Source organism: Eubalaena glacialis, chromosome 8 (genome assembly GCF_028564815.1).
Source record: "Eubalaena glacialis isolate mEubGla1 chromosome 8, mEubGla1.1.hap2.+ XY, whole genome shotgun sequence".
In the NCBI taxonomy this organism is placed as follows: Eukaryota; Metazoa; Chordata; class Mammalia; order Artiodactyla; family Balaenidae; genus Eubalaena; species Eubalaena glacialis.
The window spans coordinates 85,779,302-85,800,499 of record NC_083723.1 but is presented as its reverse complement, the minus strand read 5'-3'; the positions used below and the strand labels follow the sequence as shown (position 1 = coordinate 85,800,499).

General features: G+C 34.2%; 1 protein-coding gene across 1 annotated transcript in view; it reads left to right on the top strand.

Moving 5' to 3' along the window:
* Positions 1 to 200: 200 nt before the first annotated feature.
* The window catches only part of DPY19L2 (dpy-19 like 2), an 85,970-nt gene continuing 64,972 nt past the window's right edge, over positions 201 to 21,198 (top strand). The window contains exons 1-6 of the mRNA XM_061197910.1: positions 201 to 585; positions 3,866 to 3,890; positions 5,249 to 5,336; positions 9,323 to 9,460; positions 16,432 to 16,552; positions 19,216 to 19,309. Coding sequence (XP_061053893.1) covers positions 201 to 585; positions 3,866 to 3,890; positions 5,249 to 5,336; positions 9,323 to 9,460; positions 16,432 to 16,552; positions 19,216 to 19,309 — 851 coding nt within the window. The remainder of the gene's footprint in view (positions 586 to 3,865; positions 3,891 to 5,248; positions 5,337 to 9,322; positions 9,461 to 16,431; positions 16,553 to 19,215; positions 19,310 to 21,198) is intronic.

Genomic DNA, 21,198 nt, shown 5'->3' with positions numbered 1-21,198 from the left:
GGCCGCGCGGGGCAGCCTGGGCCTCACGCCGCCCTTCTTCCAGGTTTCGCGGTCGCCTTGACTACCCGGTGGCCGGCAACGGCGGCGGGGACTAGTCGTTGAGGCTGCGAGCCGAGCCCGATCTCTGCGGACCTCGCCCGACTCGGCCGGGCCTGCGCCGGAGAGAGTACCAGCTCCATCCGAACAGGGACTATGAGAAAATGGTCGGGCAAACGAGGAATAAGCTCAAAGAAGCGGCCTCAGAGCCGTCGCACTCTCCCCGCTCCACGCAGTCTAGGCGGCGGCGGCGGCGCCGGGCCACCGGAGCCGGGGAGCCGGAGTTGGACGAGGAGCCGAAGGAGGAGGTGAAAAAGCCGGAGCTGCCTTTGCCCGCATGCAGGGGGAACCTGCCAGGGGGCGCCCGGGAGTACTCGCCGCGGAGGACCCGAAACCTGAACGCGCAGAATTGCCTGCAAATGGAGGTGGTCGCAAGGACCGTTCTTCTCGGCCGCTTTCAATTCCTCAGCTGTTTCATGGAGCAGCTCCGCAACAAGATGCATGTATTGCGGAGATGTCAGTTCACGGGCAGGATGACCCTCGGCATAGGTGAGCAGAGTCGACCAGGGAAAGCCCTCGGCAGGAGCCCCGACGGCCCGAGGCCCAGCACTCCCGCGCGGTAGGCTCGCATCCGAGGGACCCGCGGGCCCTCTGAGCCTCGGGTTGGAAGTGGTTTTGGTGAATCTTGCAGATCAGTTTAACAAGCAAGTCTAGCAGCAATAATGGCGAGGTCCAATCTCTGGAAAATCGCTGACAAGAATTTACAGCCCCTTCTTTTAAAGTTCTTTTTAAGTTCTTTTAAAACATTTTCAAGGGTTTTCAGGAACAGTGATCACTTCATGTGTCACCAATAAAATGTCATCTTAAGGCAGCCATTTATCACAAGTTGTGAAAATGATAGGGTAGCTTTTTGGGGGGGAGAGGTCAGACATTTTTCTGCACCTTGAATAAAGCAAAATAAACTGTTGGTTATTTTAATGAGTTGAGAATCTTTAGTAGCGGAAATAGTCACATTAGGCAATATATTTCCCCATGTTTTCCATTTATTTTCATCTTGCTGAGGAGCTTTGATGCTTAAATTTTCTTCTTATTTAAGCACTTGAAAGATGTTTATTTGTATTTCTCATTTTCTGTAGCTGAAGACGTAACTTAAATATTGCTGTTTCATTAAAATCAGTTTTGAGCCTAGTCTTTGGTCACACTGGCTGTTGATGTGTATTGAAACATAGATAAATGTCTCCTAATGTAAGTTACTGTGATTTCTTTTCTATCATAAGTTGACTGCTGATGTTAATTAAAGTAGAATGAATGTCCACATTTGGGGTGTGTTGAAAATACTTGAGAAATAATAGATGGGGGTTCATATTTAGATTTTGTCAGATGTCTAATTATGGAAACAGATACATTCCACATCCAGAATCAACATGGTCTTGAATACAGAGGTGTTTTGCCCAAACACAAGCCCTGGTGCACCCATGACTGGCACATTGAAGGCACTCAATCAATGTTGGGTGAAATGATGACTGAGTATATTAAGTGCTATGAGAGTTCAAAAGAGTGAACTAATACTGGAGGATGGGAAGTGGGAAATGAGATCAGATAAGACTTTTAGGAAAAGGTGGGATTTGAATTGTGACCAAAAGGCTAATATTTGGATGCATGAAGCAGAGAACAAGTTTAGAGGCCTATAGAACAGCATAATCAGAGTCATGGAAGTAAGAAAATATGAAAGCAGAGTAAGGGTACAAAAAGAAGAGGAAGTAGGAAGTTCAAAAGGTTGGTTGGGACCAGCCATGGAGAGTCTAATTCAAGCCTAGGTTTAAGGCATTTGGACTTCATTCTGTAGGGAGGCACCGATTGATTCTTTTCTTTAGGAAAATAATTTTTTAATGAGGTGAAATGCATATAACATATAATTAACCATTTTTAAAGTGAACAATTTTGTGACATTTAGTACATTCACGATGTTGGCATTGAATGATTTTTAAATAGAGTGACATGCTCAGAAGTGTGCTTTAGAGAATAATTTGACAGCATTGTGTAAAATGGACTGGATATGGACTGAGAAAAGAAGCAGAAAAAATAATTGGATGCTGGAATCCAGGCAATAATGGTCTTAATGAGGGTAGCAACAGTAGGAATGGAGAAGAGAGGACAGAGGTGAAAGTTGATGGCAACAAATTGAGAGGAACTGGGTAGGTAGTGAAGTAGAAGAGGAAAAGAGTGTGAGGAGAGGGAGAGAGAACATTTGTTCAGGCATGAGGAGTGTAGATTTGGGAATTATCCGTGTGGAAGTGAGTTGAAACGTTAAGATTGAGTGAGATTTCCAAGAGAGAAAAGAGGGCAAAGTAAAGCTATTTGGGAAAACCCGTTATACTTAGTTCTAAGAGGTGAGAGGAGAAGGAAAACCAGATAGATAAGCATATAAAAACAAAATGGTCAGAAAGAGTTGGTATGATGGAAGATAACAGAGGAAGAAATCTAAGAATCTGGTCAAATGCTACAGAGAGATTGAAAAGCAGGAGAAGTGAAAGAGGCCATTGATGTTGATAACTAACTGATCATTGGTCATTTAAAAGAGTTATAGGAACTTAGAAGAACTTATAGCCAACTTAGAAGAAAGAAGTTGGCTAAGCATCTTGTCAGATAATGGCAGGGGGTGGAGGAGAGAATATTTCGTAGTTGGAAGGGCTACTAGATCAAGAGAAGTGTTTTAAGGCCTAGGAAAATTAAAGGCTGAAGGGAAGAACCAAGGGGAGAGGGTGAGATTAAGGTTCCAAGAGACGGAATACTTGATAGTGCAGTCTTGGAGTAATTGGGAAGGATGAAATTAAAGGCACAAATTTGAGATGCTAACTGTTGAAAAGAAGAGATGCTTCCTCTTCTGAGATGGTAGAGAATAGAAAAGCAAAGATTACTATGTAGAGAAATGTTGAAGTGGATATAAGAGACTTCGGGAGTGCTTGCATTAAATGATCTTTGTTTCAGTAAAGTATAAGGTTGGGTCACTATCAGAGGTGAGATTGACAGAGACAGGATACGGGGGCCCAGGAGACAGGCTTTTTATCACAACTTTGAAAGGAACTGTGATAAGCGCTTCTTTGCATTTACAGTATTGGTGTCATTACACCTTACCATTTTATCAGGTGTGGAATGTGGAGTAAGAGGAGGGAGAGGCGCACGAATATTTTGAGGGTTTTTGGAAAGCTAGATGGACTTAGTAGGATATTTGATCTTTTCCTTAAATATCATTTTTAAGAGTAATTGTCTGGAGAATAAGAAAGAGGATACAAGTATAGTTGAATAGGGCATTCTCTGTGTATCTTAAGAGTTAATGAAACCTCATCAGAGGGGCATCTGTTTTGAGTTGAGAGGGAAGGTATAGGTTTAATTTTAAAGTGGTTCAGAGTATATTATGTATGTATTAGATAGAAAGTTATATGTAGTGAGTATATACTTTTTCTGTAAAGACCCAAGTGGTAAATATTTTAAGCTTCACAGGCCACATATGGTCTCTGTTACCTATTCTTCTTCCTTATTTTTATAACCCTTAAAAAATTTAACAAATATTTTTAGCTTGCAGACAATACAAAAACAGACCATGGGCTATAGTTTGCTGATCGTGGCATAAAACTAGTAAATCTGAGAAATACTGAAGAGTGGTAGGAATGAGCTCAGGATAGTAAGAATATGGAAAAAGAGCTGGAGAAGCATGATTGGGAACTTTCAACAGTGCAATGTTTGTTTTAAAAATTATTAAATAGTTGTTTTAAAGGTATATTATAATGAAGCAGCTTTTAATGACTTTTTTCTTTTCTTCTTTTTCCAGCTGCCTTTGTGGCAATTTTGCACTGGTAAGATTAGTTTCAGTTTGAAATAAATGAAAACATTTGGATTAAAAATTGCCATTGCTGTTCGCATATAATAAAACAGTAACTGCTTGTTATGTGTATAGAACATCTGTATGTGCACCAGTTTACATATATATGTATGTATATTTATTACTTTTTTTAAAACCTCATGTGAAACAACATTTATAAATGGATGCATTAGGGGAATAGTAACTTATGAATTAAAATATTTTTGCTTTATCAAAGGATTCACCACTATATTTCTTAAATATCTAGCTTTGGTAGTGTACTTCTCATGTTTATTTCATGTAAAAAGCTTCCTCATTTTATAGTAATTGAGTGTTGTTAGTGACATAAACTTAGAGATAAAGTTTTAGTAACACCTGTCAATTGGAAATCAGGTAGAAATGAAGATAAACACTCTGTGATGGTAATACAAATTAAATGAGCCTTTCAGTATGCATACACCTGCACATAATTTTACACAAATGCTATATTTGTAAAAACTATATGTAAAATAATAATATTTTTCCTCTGACATATCTTCATTTCTACCTGAGCTCAAGGATTTCTACTATTGGGAAGAATGGGATCTGCCCCACATCCTGTTGGGACAGTGCTCTTCTGATCATTATTCTGCAGGGAGATTTCGATGTTAGAACTAAGGCTGTAATGGTAAGAAACATTTCCTACAGCTGTTGGTACTGTGGCATGTGTCTATGTGTAAATGAAGGTGAGTGAAAGATAGGGTTGCTATATGGAATTTTGATTTATTTTGTACTTCATTCAAAAGCATCTACTATGTAAATTAAGGATAGCATAATTGCTGACTATAACTTACTTGTCACATATGCTCCTGTTTTCAGTACCTACAGCTGTTTTTTTAAGTTGCATTAATAAACTATCTCAAAGTACAGTCCTGTGTTCTTTGGCACTTTATGTAGTATTATACTTATTTAAAAATTGCTTTAACCTAAAATAATTTTATTTAAAATTATATTCCAAAGCTTTTCAACAGTTAGAGGCATTTCCCAAACCTGGTACATTGGAAACACTTGTGAAACCTAACAAACAGACAAAAACATCTTCTGTTCTGATTTAGAGGCGTGGAGTGGGAGGAAGGGTGATGAGATCTGCAGGAGTTTTAGATATACAATTAAGATTAGGAACCAGGGAGTTAAGGAATTTCAGCTGCGTGCTAATGCTAGCTTATAAATGCCTAAAAATATGCAAATTAGCAAGTTACAAAATTATCTCAATATTTATTATAAAAATTTATTCTTTGTCTTTTTATGGCTTTCATACTTTGTTTATAATAGTTATTTTAGTGCTGTTTTTGAAACATGTTATTTTTCTTCTAGGATACATTTAATAACGCTTTTTGAAAATGATCGTCATTTTTCTCACCTCTCATCCTTGGAACGGGAGATGACTTTTCGCACTGAAATGGTTAGGTTCTTTCTTCTAATGAATTCATTTGTAGTTTAAGAATAGTGAGACTATAAGGTGGAAATTTATTAGGAACTGAAATGAATTTTTGGTGAATTAACAGTTTCTCAAGCTATAGCCTATAGGTTTATTTTGTTTTATTTTTGCGTTTTTAAAAAAAATTTTATTGGAATATAGTTGATTTACAATGTTGTGTTAGTTTCAGGTGTACAGCAAACTGATTCAGTTATATGTATACATATATTCATTCTTTTGGAGATTCTTTACCCATGTAGATTATTACAGAATATGAGTAGAGTTCTCTGTGCTATACAGTAGGTCCTTGTTGGTTATCTATTTTATGTATAGTAATGTGTGTATGTTAATCCCAGGTTCCTAGTTTATCTCTCCCCACCCACGTTTCCCCTTAGGTAACCATAGGTTTGTTTTTGAAATCTGGCCTGTAGGTTTATTATTTAAATTAAAAAGTGTTTTAGTCCTCACACCATAAACAAAAATAAACTCAAAATGGATTAAAGACCTAAATGTAAGACCTGAAACCATAAAACTCCTAGAAGAGAACATAGGCAGAACACTCTTTGACATAAATTGTAGCAATATTTTTTTTGGATCTGTCTCCTAAGGCAAAAGAAATAAAAGTAAAAATAAATAGAGTCTAGTTAAACCTAAAAGCTTTTTCAAAGCAAAGGAAACCATCCACAAAATTTAAAGACAAGCTACTGAATGGGAGAAAATACTTGCAAATGCTATGACTGATAAGGGGTTAATATCCAAAATACATAAACAACTCATACAACTCAATATAAAAGAAAAAGTTAAAAAAATGGACAGAAGACCTGAATAGACGTTTTCCAAAGAAGACATACAGATGGCTAACAGGTGCATGAAAAGATGCTCAACATCACTAATTATTAGAGAAGTGCAAATCAAAACCACAATGAGATATCACCTCACACCTGTCAGAATGGCTGCCATCAAAAAGTCTACAAATAACAAATGTTGCTGAAGATGTGGAGAAAATGGAACCCTTGTACACTGTTGGTGGGAATGTAAATCAGTGCAGCCATTATGGAGATTCCTCAAAAAACTAAAAATAGAACAACTATATGATCCGGCAATTCCACTCCTGGGCACATATCCAAAAAAACCCAAAAATACTGATTTGAGAAGATACATGCACCCCAATGTTCATGGCAGCATTATTTACAATAGCCAAGATATGGAAGCAACCCAAGTGTCCATCAACAGATGAATAGATAAAGAAGATGTAATATATATATATATATATATATATATATATATGCAATGGGATATTAACCATAAAAATAATGAAATTCTGGCATTTGCAACAACGTGGGTAGTCCTAGAGAGTATTAGGCTTAGTGAAATAAGTCAGAGAAAGACAAATACTCTATTTTATCACTTATGTATGGAATCTAAAAAATAAAACATATATAACAAAAAGAGTGTTTCAGGATTCTTTTACCTCATTCTCCTCCTCTCCTAAGGCAGACTCCTTTTTAAGATAATAAAGATCAATTATAATAGCTGAGGAAGAAGGAAAACAAAGACAAGGTTTAAGAAGTGATACAGGGCTACCAAAATGATCAGAAATTGCTTTCTCTTACGGTGGAGTTGGGAGACCCCATGTTTTATCTGGCTCTTTAAATTTTTTTTTAGCTCTCTTGATTTCAAGATAATTTCTTTTAAGAGACAACTTTTGATATAATGCTTTCTGTTTTTTTGACACCTAACCTATAAAATGGAGATAATGCTATCTACTATATGTATTTCACATAATTGTTATGGGGGTTAAATGGGAAAAAGAATGCCAGAATTGCAGAAATTTACAGTTAAGAGAGACCAGGACTGTCTTCCAGATCAGCTAGTTAGGGGCCAAGAGAACAATTGAAACTGGCTCTCCTGACTGTTTAGCCACTACTTTTGTTTTTTGGTTTTAATTGTGGCTAAATTAAAATAAAAAATTTTAATTAAAAAAATTAGCAGTATTTACCATTTCAACTATTTTAAAGTATACAGTTCTGTGGCATTAAATACACTTATATTGTTGTGCAACCACCACCACCATCCATCTCCAGAACTTTATTATCCCAAACAGACTGTACCTGCTAAACACTTAACTCCCCACTCACACTCACTCCTTACCTAGCTGCTTGGTGACCTCTATTCTACTTCCTGTCTCTATAAATTTGCCTACTCTAGGTATCTTAGCCATTGCTTTTTAAGTCTCACCGTATAGCCACTTAAAGCTTTGAAGAATTGGGTGTGTTAGCATTTGTATGGCATTTGAATTTTTATTATAGGTATTATTTCCAAAGACAGGATATAAAATATTATTAAATAGCATAGCTGTGGCAGAGTCTGGGCTTTGATGACAGATCACTAGATTCAGATAGCAGTTCTGTGCTTTCTTGCATAATGGCTAGTAAGTTAACTTTGATTCTCAGTCTCATCTGTTAACTGGAAATAATGCCAGCCTTACAGGGTTTTATTGAAAATAAAGGAAGACGAAAATGAATGAAGCACATAGCACAGTACCTGGCCCCAAAATAATAACTGTTATTAATAAAAATTTATATGTTTTCTATTTATCTAAGTATAGACATGCATATTAAATATCTTTTCATTGTAGTATTGCCTTGTTTCTCTCATAAGCAAAAGGGAAAATCCTTATATGAACTTATTTTACTAATCAAAATTATGAGTAAATGCTTTTTCAGACATGAGCTAAAACAGATCTTTAATTTTTTTAATACTTTTTTAAAAAATAAATTTATTTTATTTATTTTTATTTTTGGCTGTGTTGGGTCTTTATTGCTGCGCGTGGGCTTTCTTTAGTTGCAGCGAGCGGGTGCTACTCTTCGTTACGGTGCGTGGGCTTCTCATTGCGGTGGCTTCTCTTGTTGTGGAGCACAGGCTCTAGGCGCCCAGGCTTAAGTAGTTGTGGCTCGTGGGCTCTAGAGCGCAGGCTCAGTAGCTGTGGCGCACGGGCTTAGTTGCTCCGTGGCATGTAGGATCTTCCCGGACCAGGGTTCGAACCCATGTCCCCTGCATTGGCAGGCAGATTCTTAACCACTGCGCCACCAGGGAAGCCCCGTAGATCTTTAATTTTAATAGTCACTAGTGTTACTTAGTCTATCAAAAATAAAGTACCTATAGTTGTATGAAGCAGGAATGAGTGTAGGGTTGAAAATTGCTTTTAATGTTTTTTGAGGGAGAGTGTATTACCAACTGTGTGGCCCTTTATTTTTTAGGAAGGAAAGCAGGAAATTGATGAAGTAATGTGAAACAACATGCTTTTGTTAATCTTTGGAATTTAACTAAACAGCACTTTTAGTAACCTAATAAAATCATTATTCCACATGCTGGAATAATGCACTAAAGTAATCCTTTTTTCAGGACACAGCATTTGTGTCATGAACAATAGTCGGTTCACATTTAGTTAGCTTTCACTTTGTGCAGAGCCAATAGATGGAACTAGGAAGTAAGATGAAAGCACAAAGTTCCATCTAATGCTCTTGTGGTCACTTATTTCTTAAGAGTTGGCGAAAAAGAAGTAATTTTCTCTATGCAAAGTTCTACATGTACAAGGACATGAAGTCATCTCTGTGCCAGAATCATCAGATCTCAACCTCTAGGCATCTCATAATGTGGGGGTAAAATCAGGCTTGGTAAAATTAAAAATATATTGTTTACATATTTTAAGGTGTGGTTGGAAAAGCTCCTTAAAATGTTTAACCATCCCTTTAACTCTTTTTCAAACCTACAGAAAATATGAAAAAATAGTATAGTGATAACCTGAAAATGTATGCCTTTTTTGCATCCAAGAATGCACTAGCGAGGAGAAATTAGGTAGTCTTATTATCTATCCTTTTCTTTTTTTCAGAGTAAATTGTTCTAAAAAGAGTTATAAAAATAAATATTTTCAAATTTTACTTACATTGACAATTTGTACTTTTTTAAAGGGACTTTATTATTCCTACTTCAAAACCATTATTGAAGCACCTTCATTTTTGGAAGGACTGTGGATGATTATGAATGACAGGCTCACTGAATATCCCCTTGTAATTAATACAGTGAAACGCTTCCATCTTTATCCAGAGGTAAGCAATATTTGGGGACGAATATTTGTAGAGGGATTCTTCTTTATCAGATAAAAATAGTAAGCACAATGATATTATAGGAAGGAGGGGATTTTAGAGTTTATTTATTGTATGTGTCCTTATAGTTGAGCAGTGTATCAAAAGTTCCTCTCCTAAATTTAAAAACCCCAGAAATTATGCTCACATGAACTTAAAGAATAGAACCTTACTATGGAATTAATGACCAGCGTAATAGGCCAAATGGGAAGGAGCCAAGAAGGATTCTCGATGGAGATGGTCTGTTGGCTTTATTTTTTTTTAAACCTCAATCTATTATTTTCTAATTCTAGCAAAAATATATCCTGTTAAATTCCTCTTCTTTTCCCCAGGCAAGTCTCGGTGAAAAGCAGTACATGGCTACTGCAATATTTACAAAGACCATATATTACAAAACATAAGCAGAGAAAACGTTATGGGAAGATATTATTGAAGCATTCTTTAATCAGTGTTCATCAAATTACCTCCTTGTTTTTATAAAATGCAATAAATGAATGATTTGATGACAGTAATGTCAGGGCAAAAGCAAAATAGATACAAATATAAGTACAATAGCTTCTTTTTAAAAAATTTTTATTGGAGTATAGTTGCTTTATAATGTTGTATTAGTTACTATTGTACAGCAAAGTGAATCAGCTATATGTATACATGTATCCCTTCTTTTTTGGATTTCCTTCCCATTTAGGTCACCACATAGCACTGAGTAGAGTTCCCTGTGCTATACGGTAGGTTCTCATTAGTTATCTATTTTATACAGAGTATCAATAGTATATATGTCAGTCCCAATCTCCCAATTCATCCCACCCACCCTTTTCCCCCTTTGTCTCCATACATTTGTTCTCTACATCTGTGTCTCTTTTTCTGCTTTGTAAATAAGGTTGTCTATACCAATATTTTCAGATTCCACATATATGCGTTAATATACAATATTCGTTTTTCTCTCTCTGACTTGCTTCACTCTGTATGACAGTCTCTAGGTCCATCCATGTCTCTACAAATGACCCAATTTCGTTCCTTTTTATGGCTGAGTAATATTCCATTGTACATATGTACAACATCTTCTTTATCCATTCATCTGTCAATGGACACCTAGGTTGCTTCCATGTCCTGGCTATTGTAAATAGTGCTGCAGTGAACATCGTGGTGCATGACTCTTTTTGAATTACGGTTTTCTCAGGGTATATGCCCAGTAGTGGGATTGCTGGGTCATATGGTAGTTCTATTTTTAGTTCTTTAAGGAACCTCCATACTGTTCTGCATAGTGGCTGTATCAATTTACATTCCCACCAACTGTGCGAGAGGGTTCCCTTTTCTCCACACCTTCTCCAGCATTTATGGTTTGTAGATTTTTTCATGATGGCCATTCTGACCAGTGTGAGGTGATATCTCATTGTAGTTTTGATTTGCATTTTCTAATAATTAGTGATGTTGAGCATTTTTTCATATGTTTGTTGGCCATCTGTATGTCTTCTTTGGAGAAATGTCTATTTAGGCCTCCAGCCCATTTTTTTGATTGGGTTGTTTGTTTTTTAATATTGAGCTGCATGAGCTGTTTGTATATTTTGGAGATCAATCCTTTGTCAGTTGCATCTGTTGGCTTTAGAGACCGTGTGGATGGGCATACTGATCACATGAAGGAACAGTGACAGTGACGAGTAGAATAGTGACCTTGGGGATACATTAATAAGGCAAGATTTATTTAGTTATATAACTAGAAATCTATGAATACTTCCCAATACTAAAAAAAGTATGAATTTTATGATAGTCTTCAAATTCTAGAAATTGGAAAAAAAGAAAAAAAAATATAGTAGATTCAATTTGTGAACTCTGAAGGTAAATGCTGACTTGACAGCATGGTAAGAACTACTTTTGAGTTATCTCAGAATCCAGCAAATTAGTTAAAAAGTCTTTTTATTTCTTTCTTCATATTTTATAGCTTTTAAAAATTATTATTATTTTGATTTTAAAATGTTTAAAATTGCAGAAGCTAGAGAATAATGTGCAAATATGTGTGGTCAACCACCTACAATAAATAAATGCTATTCGTTTATCGTTTTTCTTCTGATATTTTAAAATAAATAAAGCATTATAAGTACAATTAAAGTCATCTTTGTTCTGCTTCCCAGTTAAGTTTGTTCCTTTCCCATTCTCACAAGCATCATTATTGTGAATTTGATGTGTATATCCATCCAGTTCTTTTTTCAAGGATTGTTTTATGTGTTTTTGTAATTTCACATAAGTGTTCTCATACTGAACATATCACTCTACAACATTTTCCTCAATATTTTATTTTGGAATTTTTGAAAATGTATGTACATGTTTATTTTTCTCTAATTTTAACCATTTTATGAATTCCAAAATTAATTGTATATTTCCCTATTATGGATATTAAATTATTTCCAGTTTTTAAATTACAGATGTAAACCATATAATCCAGCAGTTGTACTCCAGGACATTTATCCCAGAGAAATTAAAATTTATGTTCACACAAAAACCTATACACGTTTATTGTAGCTTTATACATTGTAGCACAAAACTGCAAACAACACAGATGTCCTTTGACATGTGAATGGTTAAAGAAACTGTGGTACATTCATACCAGGAATACAATTCACCAATAAAAAAGGAACAAAGCATAAGAAACTGCCAAACTATTTTCCAGAGTGGTTATGCAATTTTACATTTCTACCGGGAATGTATAAGTGATTCACTTTCTCCACAGGGTCTCCAGCATTTGGTGTTGTCACTACTTTTTATTTTAACCATTCTGATTTATCAGAATGTAGTGATTTATCATCATGGTTTTAATGTGCATTTCCCTAATGACTAATGTTGTTGAACACCCCTTTTTTTTTTGTTTATTAGCTATCTGTATACCCTCTTCAGTGAAATGTGTCTTCATGTCTTTTGCTAACTTTCTAATTGGGTTTTTTTTTTTTTTAATGTTGAATCTTAGGATATTCTTTAGGTATTCTAGGTACTACTTCTTTGCCAGGTATGTGGTTTGCAAATATTTTCTTCCAGTCTATACTTTGTTTTTTCATCCTCTTCAGTAGAGTCTTTTGCATAAGAAAATTTTAAAATTTTAATGGAGTCCAGTTTAGCAATTTTTCTTCTTGTGGATTGTGCTTTTGGTGTCAAGTCTAAGAATTCTTTGCCTAGCCCTAGATGCTAAATATTTTCTGTTTTTTTCTAAAAGCAATTAGAATTCTATCTGTGATCCATTTCATTTTGAATTAATTTCTTTATGTGACGTGAGACGTGAGACTTGGGTAAAGGTTATGTTGTTGTTGTTTTTTACCTATAGATGTCCAATAGTTTCCACACCACTTGTTGAAAGGGCTATCTTTTCTTCATTGAATTGCTTTTGCACCTATGTGACAATAAATTAGGCATATTTCTATGGGTTTATTTCTGTGTTCCCTGCTCTCTTCCATTGATTTATGTGTCTATCCCTCTATCAGTACCATATAGTCTTGATTAATGTACCTATACAGTAAGTCTTGGATTAGGTAAACTGATTTCTTTCACTTCATTCTTTTTCAAAATTGGTTTAGCTAGTTCATGTGCCTTTTAATGTGTATTTAACAAGAATGTTTTCTATATCTAATTCTATTGATACTTTGATAAGAGTTACATTAAACATGTAAATAAATTTGAGGAGAATTGACCTCTTCGCTAGTGAGTCCTATTCGCTATTAATTCATGAACATGGTATGTCGCTTGTTTATTTAGGTATTCTTTGGTTTCTTTCAAAAGCATTGTGTAGTTTTCAGCATACAAGTCTTGTATGTGTTTTGATAAATATACACCTAAATATTTCATGTTATTTTAAATGATGATAAAGGGGATTGTATTTTTAATATTGATGCCCACATGTTCATTGCTACATGGAAATACAGTTGATTTTTTTGGTATGTTTATCTTTTACCCTGCAATCTTGCTGAACTCACTTATTAGTTCTAGGAGTATTTATTTTTTATGCATATGTTGGGATTTTCTACATAGTGAGTCATTTAATATGCAAATAGAGTATTATTTTTTTCTTTTAATCTGTATGTCTATTATTTCTCTTATTTACCTTATTGCAGTGGCTAGAACTTTCAGTACTATGTTTATTAAGACTGGTGAATGTGGACATCCAGGCCTCATTCTTGATCTTAGGGAGAAAGCATTCAGTCTCTAATCATTAAGTATAAAGTTAGCTGTAAGTTTTTTTGCACATGACCTTTATAAGATTGAAGTAGTTCCTCTCTTATTCCTAGTTTTTTCTGTAAGTTCTTATCAGAATGGGTATTGAATTTTTTCTAATGCTTTTTCTGCACCAATTGATATGATCATGGAATTTATCTTCTTTGTTCCATTAATATGATGGAGTACATTCATTTTTTCATACTGAAATAGTCTTGCATCCTGGAATAAACCCCATCTGATCATGGCATATAATTATTTTTATATATTGCTGAAATCTATTTGCTAATATTTTGTTAGGGCTTGTTACGTCTGTCTTTATAAGGGATATTAGTATGTGGTTTAGTTTTTTGGTACTTTCTTCGTTGGTTTCAGTATCAAGTATCAAAGTATCTTTTTTTTTTTTTTTTTTTAACTCAAAGTATCTTTAACTCCAAACCTGAAAAAATAAGGCAAAGGGGAAATCCAGGGAACCTATTACCATGTCATTCCTTGGGCCCTGACATTCCTATCTAGTTTGCCTTCTTTTCTCTACCTTTCAGGGTCTTCTTGTGTTTGATTTATATTATTCGCAGGAGTTCTAGTTGTACTTGTAGGAATAGGAAATTTACATTATTTAAATATTGACCTTTTTTTCATTTTCATTTAGTTTAAGTGATTTTCTAATTTCCCATGTGATTTCTCCTTTGATCCATTGGATACTTAAATATTGTTACTTAATTACAAAGTACTTATGGGTTTCCCAAATTTCTTTCTTTTTTTTTTTTAATTTCTATAAGTACTTTTCAATGTAATTTGTAGTAGTAACAATTGTATAGTATAGACCTACCTAAGATCTAAGATGAAAGAAGCAGTTTTCTGCAGCAGCTTTCTCTATATCCCAGCTTACTTTTCAAAGGCAGTCTGACCTTATTTCCTCTAATGATTATCTGTCTAATTCTAGTGTAAATGGAAAAATCAAAAAGAAAAAAAAACCTATTTGTTGAATCTTCAACTTTAGTTAACGTTGACTTACTCTGTGTATATAAGATAAGGACTTAACTTATTAGACTAGGCCCATTTTTTCCAGTGTTTGATAAGTATTATTTTTAGTTTTGGGTTATTTTTGGAACTTTATGTCATTACATCTCTGTTTCTTGTTCCACTAGTTTCCAACAGTATGGTCTCTAAAACATTAGCTAATTTTTTTCTTTTTACTTATTAAAAATATTTATTGAATAATTTGCACAGTTTTCAGCTTCTTTGATGCTTTGAAAAAGTAATCATGGTAATGTAGTTCATTTGTTTTTAAAACTTGAAAGCATGTAAATGACAGGCAACAAGGACTCGTCCAGTCTTATTTTCATATTGCATAGATACAATATGCAGATTTACATTTGCTTGCGACCTTATATAGTACTTAAGTGTTGAAGTAAATGTCCATACTTTGTGTTCACAAGGAGATTAATTTCTCTTCTAAAGATGAGATTAATTTCTCATCTAAAAGTGTAAGTTTGAAACAATGTATTTTGAAAAGACAAAAGCATTTAATGCTTACTATATGCCAGTACTTATATATATAAGCTCTAATCTCCCATCACTCTTGTAAGATGGTTATTATTGATATTAACCTCATTTTACAGATGAGGTGGCTGAGGTTCAGAGGCTGAAGGATTACTTCACACCATAGAAACCATACCTTGCAGAGTCAGAATCATTTGTTCTATTTTGACTTCAAAGTCATGCTTTTCTACTATATTAAATGACATCTCAGAAAGGAGTATAATTCTAGAATTTGCACATACATTTAATGTGGAAATTTTTTGTACATGTATGAAAAATACACAAGAATAGAAGTTATAAATTTAAGCAGAATGTCAGTCTTATAAAATTAAGTGATAAAATAGTAAATAATATTATATATGAAAAGATGTTTATGACATTGCTTAGTGATGTATATTACATTAACATTTTATAATACATAATATTACATAATGAATAACTCTAGCTACATGTTTTTTATGCCTAGGGAGAGACTGGAAGGATGATCGCCAAAATAGTAAAAGTAGTTAGTTCTAGGTTATTTTTAGTTTCCCTTTGAACTCCTCTTTACTTTTTTTAACTTTTTTCCCCAATGATTTTGCATTGTTTTTCCCAAATCTATAAAATTATTTATTAAAAAATCTCCCAGGCATGAGCATTTTGTCTGTAATTTTTTTGTTGCTATTTTCCCTTGTCTTTAAACTTTTTAAAGTAGATTTCAGGTTGGGAAGTACTGGTTAATTAAATCTGCTTGGTCAGAGTTTTAATGGGCACAGGAGCTATTGTTCCATGTGCAGTTGGTTTTATAGACTATGAGTTGGTTTTTAGACTATGAAGAAAATAAGTTCAAGGACCTAAGGGAAATGTTATGAGATACTTCTGTAAATCTTTGTATTTTGCTATTAATTATCATAATTATGTACTTCATGCTTGATTTTACAGCTAATATTAATTATGTTAGAGTTGATTACAAGAGTATATTACAGAGATGTCGATCACAACATAAATTTTGTAGATGTGCATTACTCAGTAATACATAACTTTAGTTGATAGTGTGTGTATATAAAATTTTAAATGACTGTTTCCCACATGAAATGATTTAAATAAATTCATCAAAGTTTATAATGTTAAAGGCAGCCATCATAAAATGGTATTTTGGAAAAATTATGATTAAGAAAATATTGAATTTTTCTTTATTATCTTTTTGATTTTATCTCTTGTAGGTGATTATAGCCTTCTGGTATCGCACATTTGTGGGAATAATGAATTTATTAGGGCTGGAAACAAAGACCTGCTGGAATGTGACCAGAGTAGAACCTCTAAATGAAGTTCAAAGCTGTGAAGGCATGTTTCTTCCTAAAATGCTGTTGTATTGTCATTAATGTTTACATAAACATTTTATAATGTTATGACTCACTTTAAGAATTATTATAAACTACTGTGATTTTTTTTCTTTAAAAACAGTCTAGAACTGATTCACCTAAAAGTGTATTTACCCTTTAATTTTCTGAGAAGGCAATGTACTTGCTAATAAGAGTATTAATTTGGAATTTAATTTGAGTATTAATATACTCCAGTGTAAGGCCATATTGATTATAAGTCGTTCCTCCATTTCAGAAGGTACAAAAAAAGCTTTGGGGTGGCTTGAATATATAAATTTGGAGGATGTAGATTAAATAGTCACAGTTCTACCTGTAATAGTTAACGTAAATAGTTAATGTAAAAATTTAGTTATGCATAAATATTTAAAAATCAGATATATAATAGATTACTTTAGAAATTCTGCTGTTTTTGTGCTCTCACAGTCCATGAATAGTTCTAATCAAACTCTTCATATACATCTTCTATGTCAGTATCTTTGTCAAAGAACTGCTTTTCGAATCATCTAACAGTTTTCCAGGATCTGTAATTGTCACTTCCATTTAAGATGTTTGCAATTTAGCACTGTTACAATCTTAGCATGATGCTGTTCCTTGAAACTCTTATTTGAAATCACACGTATCTACTTGCATAACACATAGTTGTTTTTTCTTTATTTCTTCATATTCTCTAGAACATTATGTTTTATAAATATATTTTTGTTGACTTGTGTACAGTAACATTCAGTTCTCAGAATATATCCTAAATTTGTATTTCCATGTTTCCCTTACATTTTTACTGATTCCCTCAGATGGTCTTTATAACCATGGTCTAAAACAGCATTGGTAGAAGATATTTGAGGGCAATTAGACTTTTTTTTTTTTTTTTTGTACAAACTAAAGGAATTGAGAGACTGCCTCAACCAGCTTAGAAGGTATAAACTTTTCTGAGGGATGGGAAAAAATCACTTTATATATGTACATATATGGTATTTATTAAGTTGCCACTAAGTGATAGGTTAGTGTTGGCACTTGGGACGCCAAGATAAACTGGGTAAACATGGGGCCTTACCCTCATAGAGTTTGCAACATAAGAGGGATGTTAGCGGTTACAACTGTGGTGGATGTTACAAATAGGAAAATAAGATTGCTGAGGTTAGAAGAAGTGTTTCAAGAATAGGAACCAGCATTTTCCAAAGTCCTGAGGCAAGGGAGAACTGAAAGAAAGCTAGACTTCCTAGAGCAGAGAGATAGAGAAGAAAACATGGTGTGAAATGATGCTTAGAATGTAAGCAGGGGTCCGACAATGAAGGACCATTTACTAGTTAAGGATTTTATGTATATTCATTGAAGAATTTTGACAGATTTTTATTTTCAAAACACAATTTCGGCAGTTACATGGAAAAGACACTAGTAAAGGACAAAAGTGAATTCAGTAAGGCCAGGTAGGAAACGGTTTTGCTCTCAGCAAGTGATTGCAGGAAAGGTAACTGGAAAATGAATGGATTTGAGAGATAGCTGGAAGGAGAAACGACAAGATTTGGTAATTGTTTGATAGGGAAGGGGAAGGAGAATGAATTTATGTAACACTGTTGGGTTTCTGGCTTAATTGAGTCCCTCCATTCAAAGTGGTAAGAAACATTTTTAAAAAGTAGCAGGTTTGAATTGCTATTAATTCGAGGTACCTGAGAGACCCCAAAGTGTAGATGTCAAGTGGCTACCTGCATATACATATCTACAGGAACAAGAAGAAAGTTCTCATCTGAAGGTAGACTTGGAGTCATCTGTATATAGATGATAATTGGAACCATGGAAGTGGAAGAATTTCCTTAAGGAGAATATGCAGACTGAGAAAAGAAGAAGGTATATGACAGAGCCTAAGGTGGTCCAACATTGGAGGGGGGTGTGTAAAAGGATGAGAAGTTACTAGGACAGACTGAAAAGGAATGATCAGAGAAGAAGAAATCAGAAAGGCAGCCTTTAGATCCTGGCTCCACCAGTTATAGCTAAATAACTTTTGGCAAGTTACTTAAGTTTTCTGTGTTGTTTTCTCAACCATTAAAAAACGTATTTTCATACCAAGTAATTTCAAAGATTTGTTCTGAGTATTATGTGAGATGATGATTGCAAAGTACCTAGTAGATTATGTGTGTGTGTTAATATATTATATATATATGTATTGTCTTATACCCGGATATATTAAGTATTAAGGTTCTGGCTATACATGATAATGGATCAATTTATCCCATACAGACTAAAGCTGCTCCTTGAAGTCAGGGGCCGTATTTTACTCATCCTAGAGCCTAGCAAAAGATAAAATTAATGCAATGGATTTTCGGTTATAATTTATCAAATGGCTCTACAGACAGTTCTAGATACGGAACAATAGCAGCATCACCTAAATAAAATGAAGCACCAACTAATCATTACACTATAACAACACTTCAATAGGGAAAAGTATAAATGTAACTAATAACGCCTCATGGATGGGGAAAGTACTAATGTAACTATTAAATAGAGCAGCAGTCTGAGCAGCAAAGCTTTCAGCAAATTCATGAGCTCTTGATTACAAAGCACTGAGATAATTATGCCCAATTGCTGTATAGTAATTTATTCATTAAATACTGAATAATCTGTGTCTTTTTAAAGGATTGGGAGACCCTGCTTGCTTTTATGTTGGTGTGATTTTTATTTTAAATGGAATAATGATGGGATTGTTCTTCATATATGGTGCATACTTGAGGTAAGACTACTGTATTAAAAGATCTTTCAGTGGAATAATAAGGACTTTCTGACGTTTGTTGATTAAATTAAAAGGATAAATAACAAGATTAATTGACTAATAGTAGGAAACCTTTAGATTTTATTGTTTCAGAAGCTGAGCCAAATATGCAGCCAAAAAGTAGAGCTGTTGCTAAAACAATATCTTAAAGGCCCCTCTTTTATCCTTACGGAGATATTTTTTAAGCTAATTAAGATTCCTTAACAAAGATTTTAATGAAAATACCTCTAGATCATGTGTAAAATTATTATAACATTAGAGGGGATCTTTGGTTGGCATTAGTAGCAAAGTATTAATATTTCTAATTTTCATCTCTGTTCATGTGAAATTAAGAAAGCAGTAAAAAAAATTGTATATCACTTGTATCAGACACTTACATTTGATAGCCTATCTTTCTTGATAACAGCACCACAATTTTGTTTGGGGTAGCAGGGTGCCCAATTTCAGGTGATAGGTTGAAGTTAACTATGACAATCATGTATTCTGCTTCCCACTCTCCATTGCATGTTGGGAGAGCCATATGAGCTAGCTTTTCTGGTGAAAAAGAAGGTGAAATCAGACTTGGTTACTCCAGGAAAGCATTTGCCTTTCTAACAAAAGGTTAGATTCAGCTGCCCCTTTTCTGTTATCTTCCTGCTTTTACCTGGATGTGATACCTGGAGCTATTGCAGTCATTTTGTGATCATGAGGGAAAGGCCATAAACATAGCACATATGTCTGCCTTAACATCCTTCTGCTGCTGAACCAATGCCAACAGGCACTTATCTTTTATTTTCTTGTTGAATGATACAATAAGCATCCATATTATTTAAGACACTTTTGTCAGATTTTGTTTCTGACAACAGAATACGTTTTTAACTGAATCATCAGATTTCTTTACAATGTTATTCTTGAACTGCACAACATTAAAAGTGAAAAATCTAGATTTAATCTTTCAACAATTACTGAGTTTTCATAAGGTTTATGTTTCTATAGAGATTAATATATATATACCCCTTGTTTTTGGAAGTTTTCAGCATAAAAATCCTAGCACAGAATCAGTGAAAAATTGTGATCTTGATAAAATTTGTTGACCTTGATAAGCTGATTTTAAAATTATTCAGAAATGCACAGGGCCTAAAATAGTTGAGACAATCCTGAAGAAAATGTGAGAACTTACTTCATTAATTATTTCTGTATTATAAAGCTAATGTAAATAAGACAATGTGATATTGGCATAGAGATAGACAAATAGATCACTGGAATAAAGTAGAACCCAGAAGCAGAAATGTACATTGATATACACTTGGTATATGACAAAGTGGATATTACAGATCAGTGGGTAAGGATAGGCTTCTCAATAAATGGTGCTGAAATAATGGGGAGATCATATAGAACACAGCAGAGTCAGAACTTATGAAAAACAAATCCTAGTTGGATTAAAAACTCAAATGTGATAGACAAAATTATAAAATGTTTAAAATGTTATATAGAAGATTATCATCAGTAACTTGGGTGTAAGAAAGGATTTCTTAAACAAGGTACAAAAGTCCAGCCGTGAAGAAAAAAACTGATAAATTTGATGAAAAGAATTTAAGTTCCTCAAGATATAATAGAATGAAAAGATAAGCCACAAGCTGGGAAAAGATACTGCAAAGCATGAACGCAATGTGGTATCCAGACTTACATTCATTAATTTGACAAATATTTATTGAATGCCTACTGTGACTGGGAGCACTATTCTAGGTGCTAGGGAAACAAAACAAAACAAACAATCCCTGTCCTCATGGAATTTATATTCTAGGGGATAGACAAAGACTAAGAAGATAGACCACCCAATTGAAAATTGGACAAAATATTTATGAATAGAC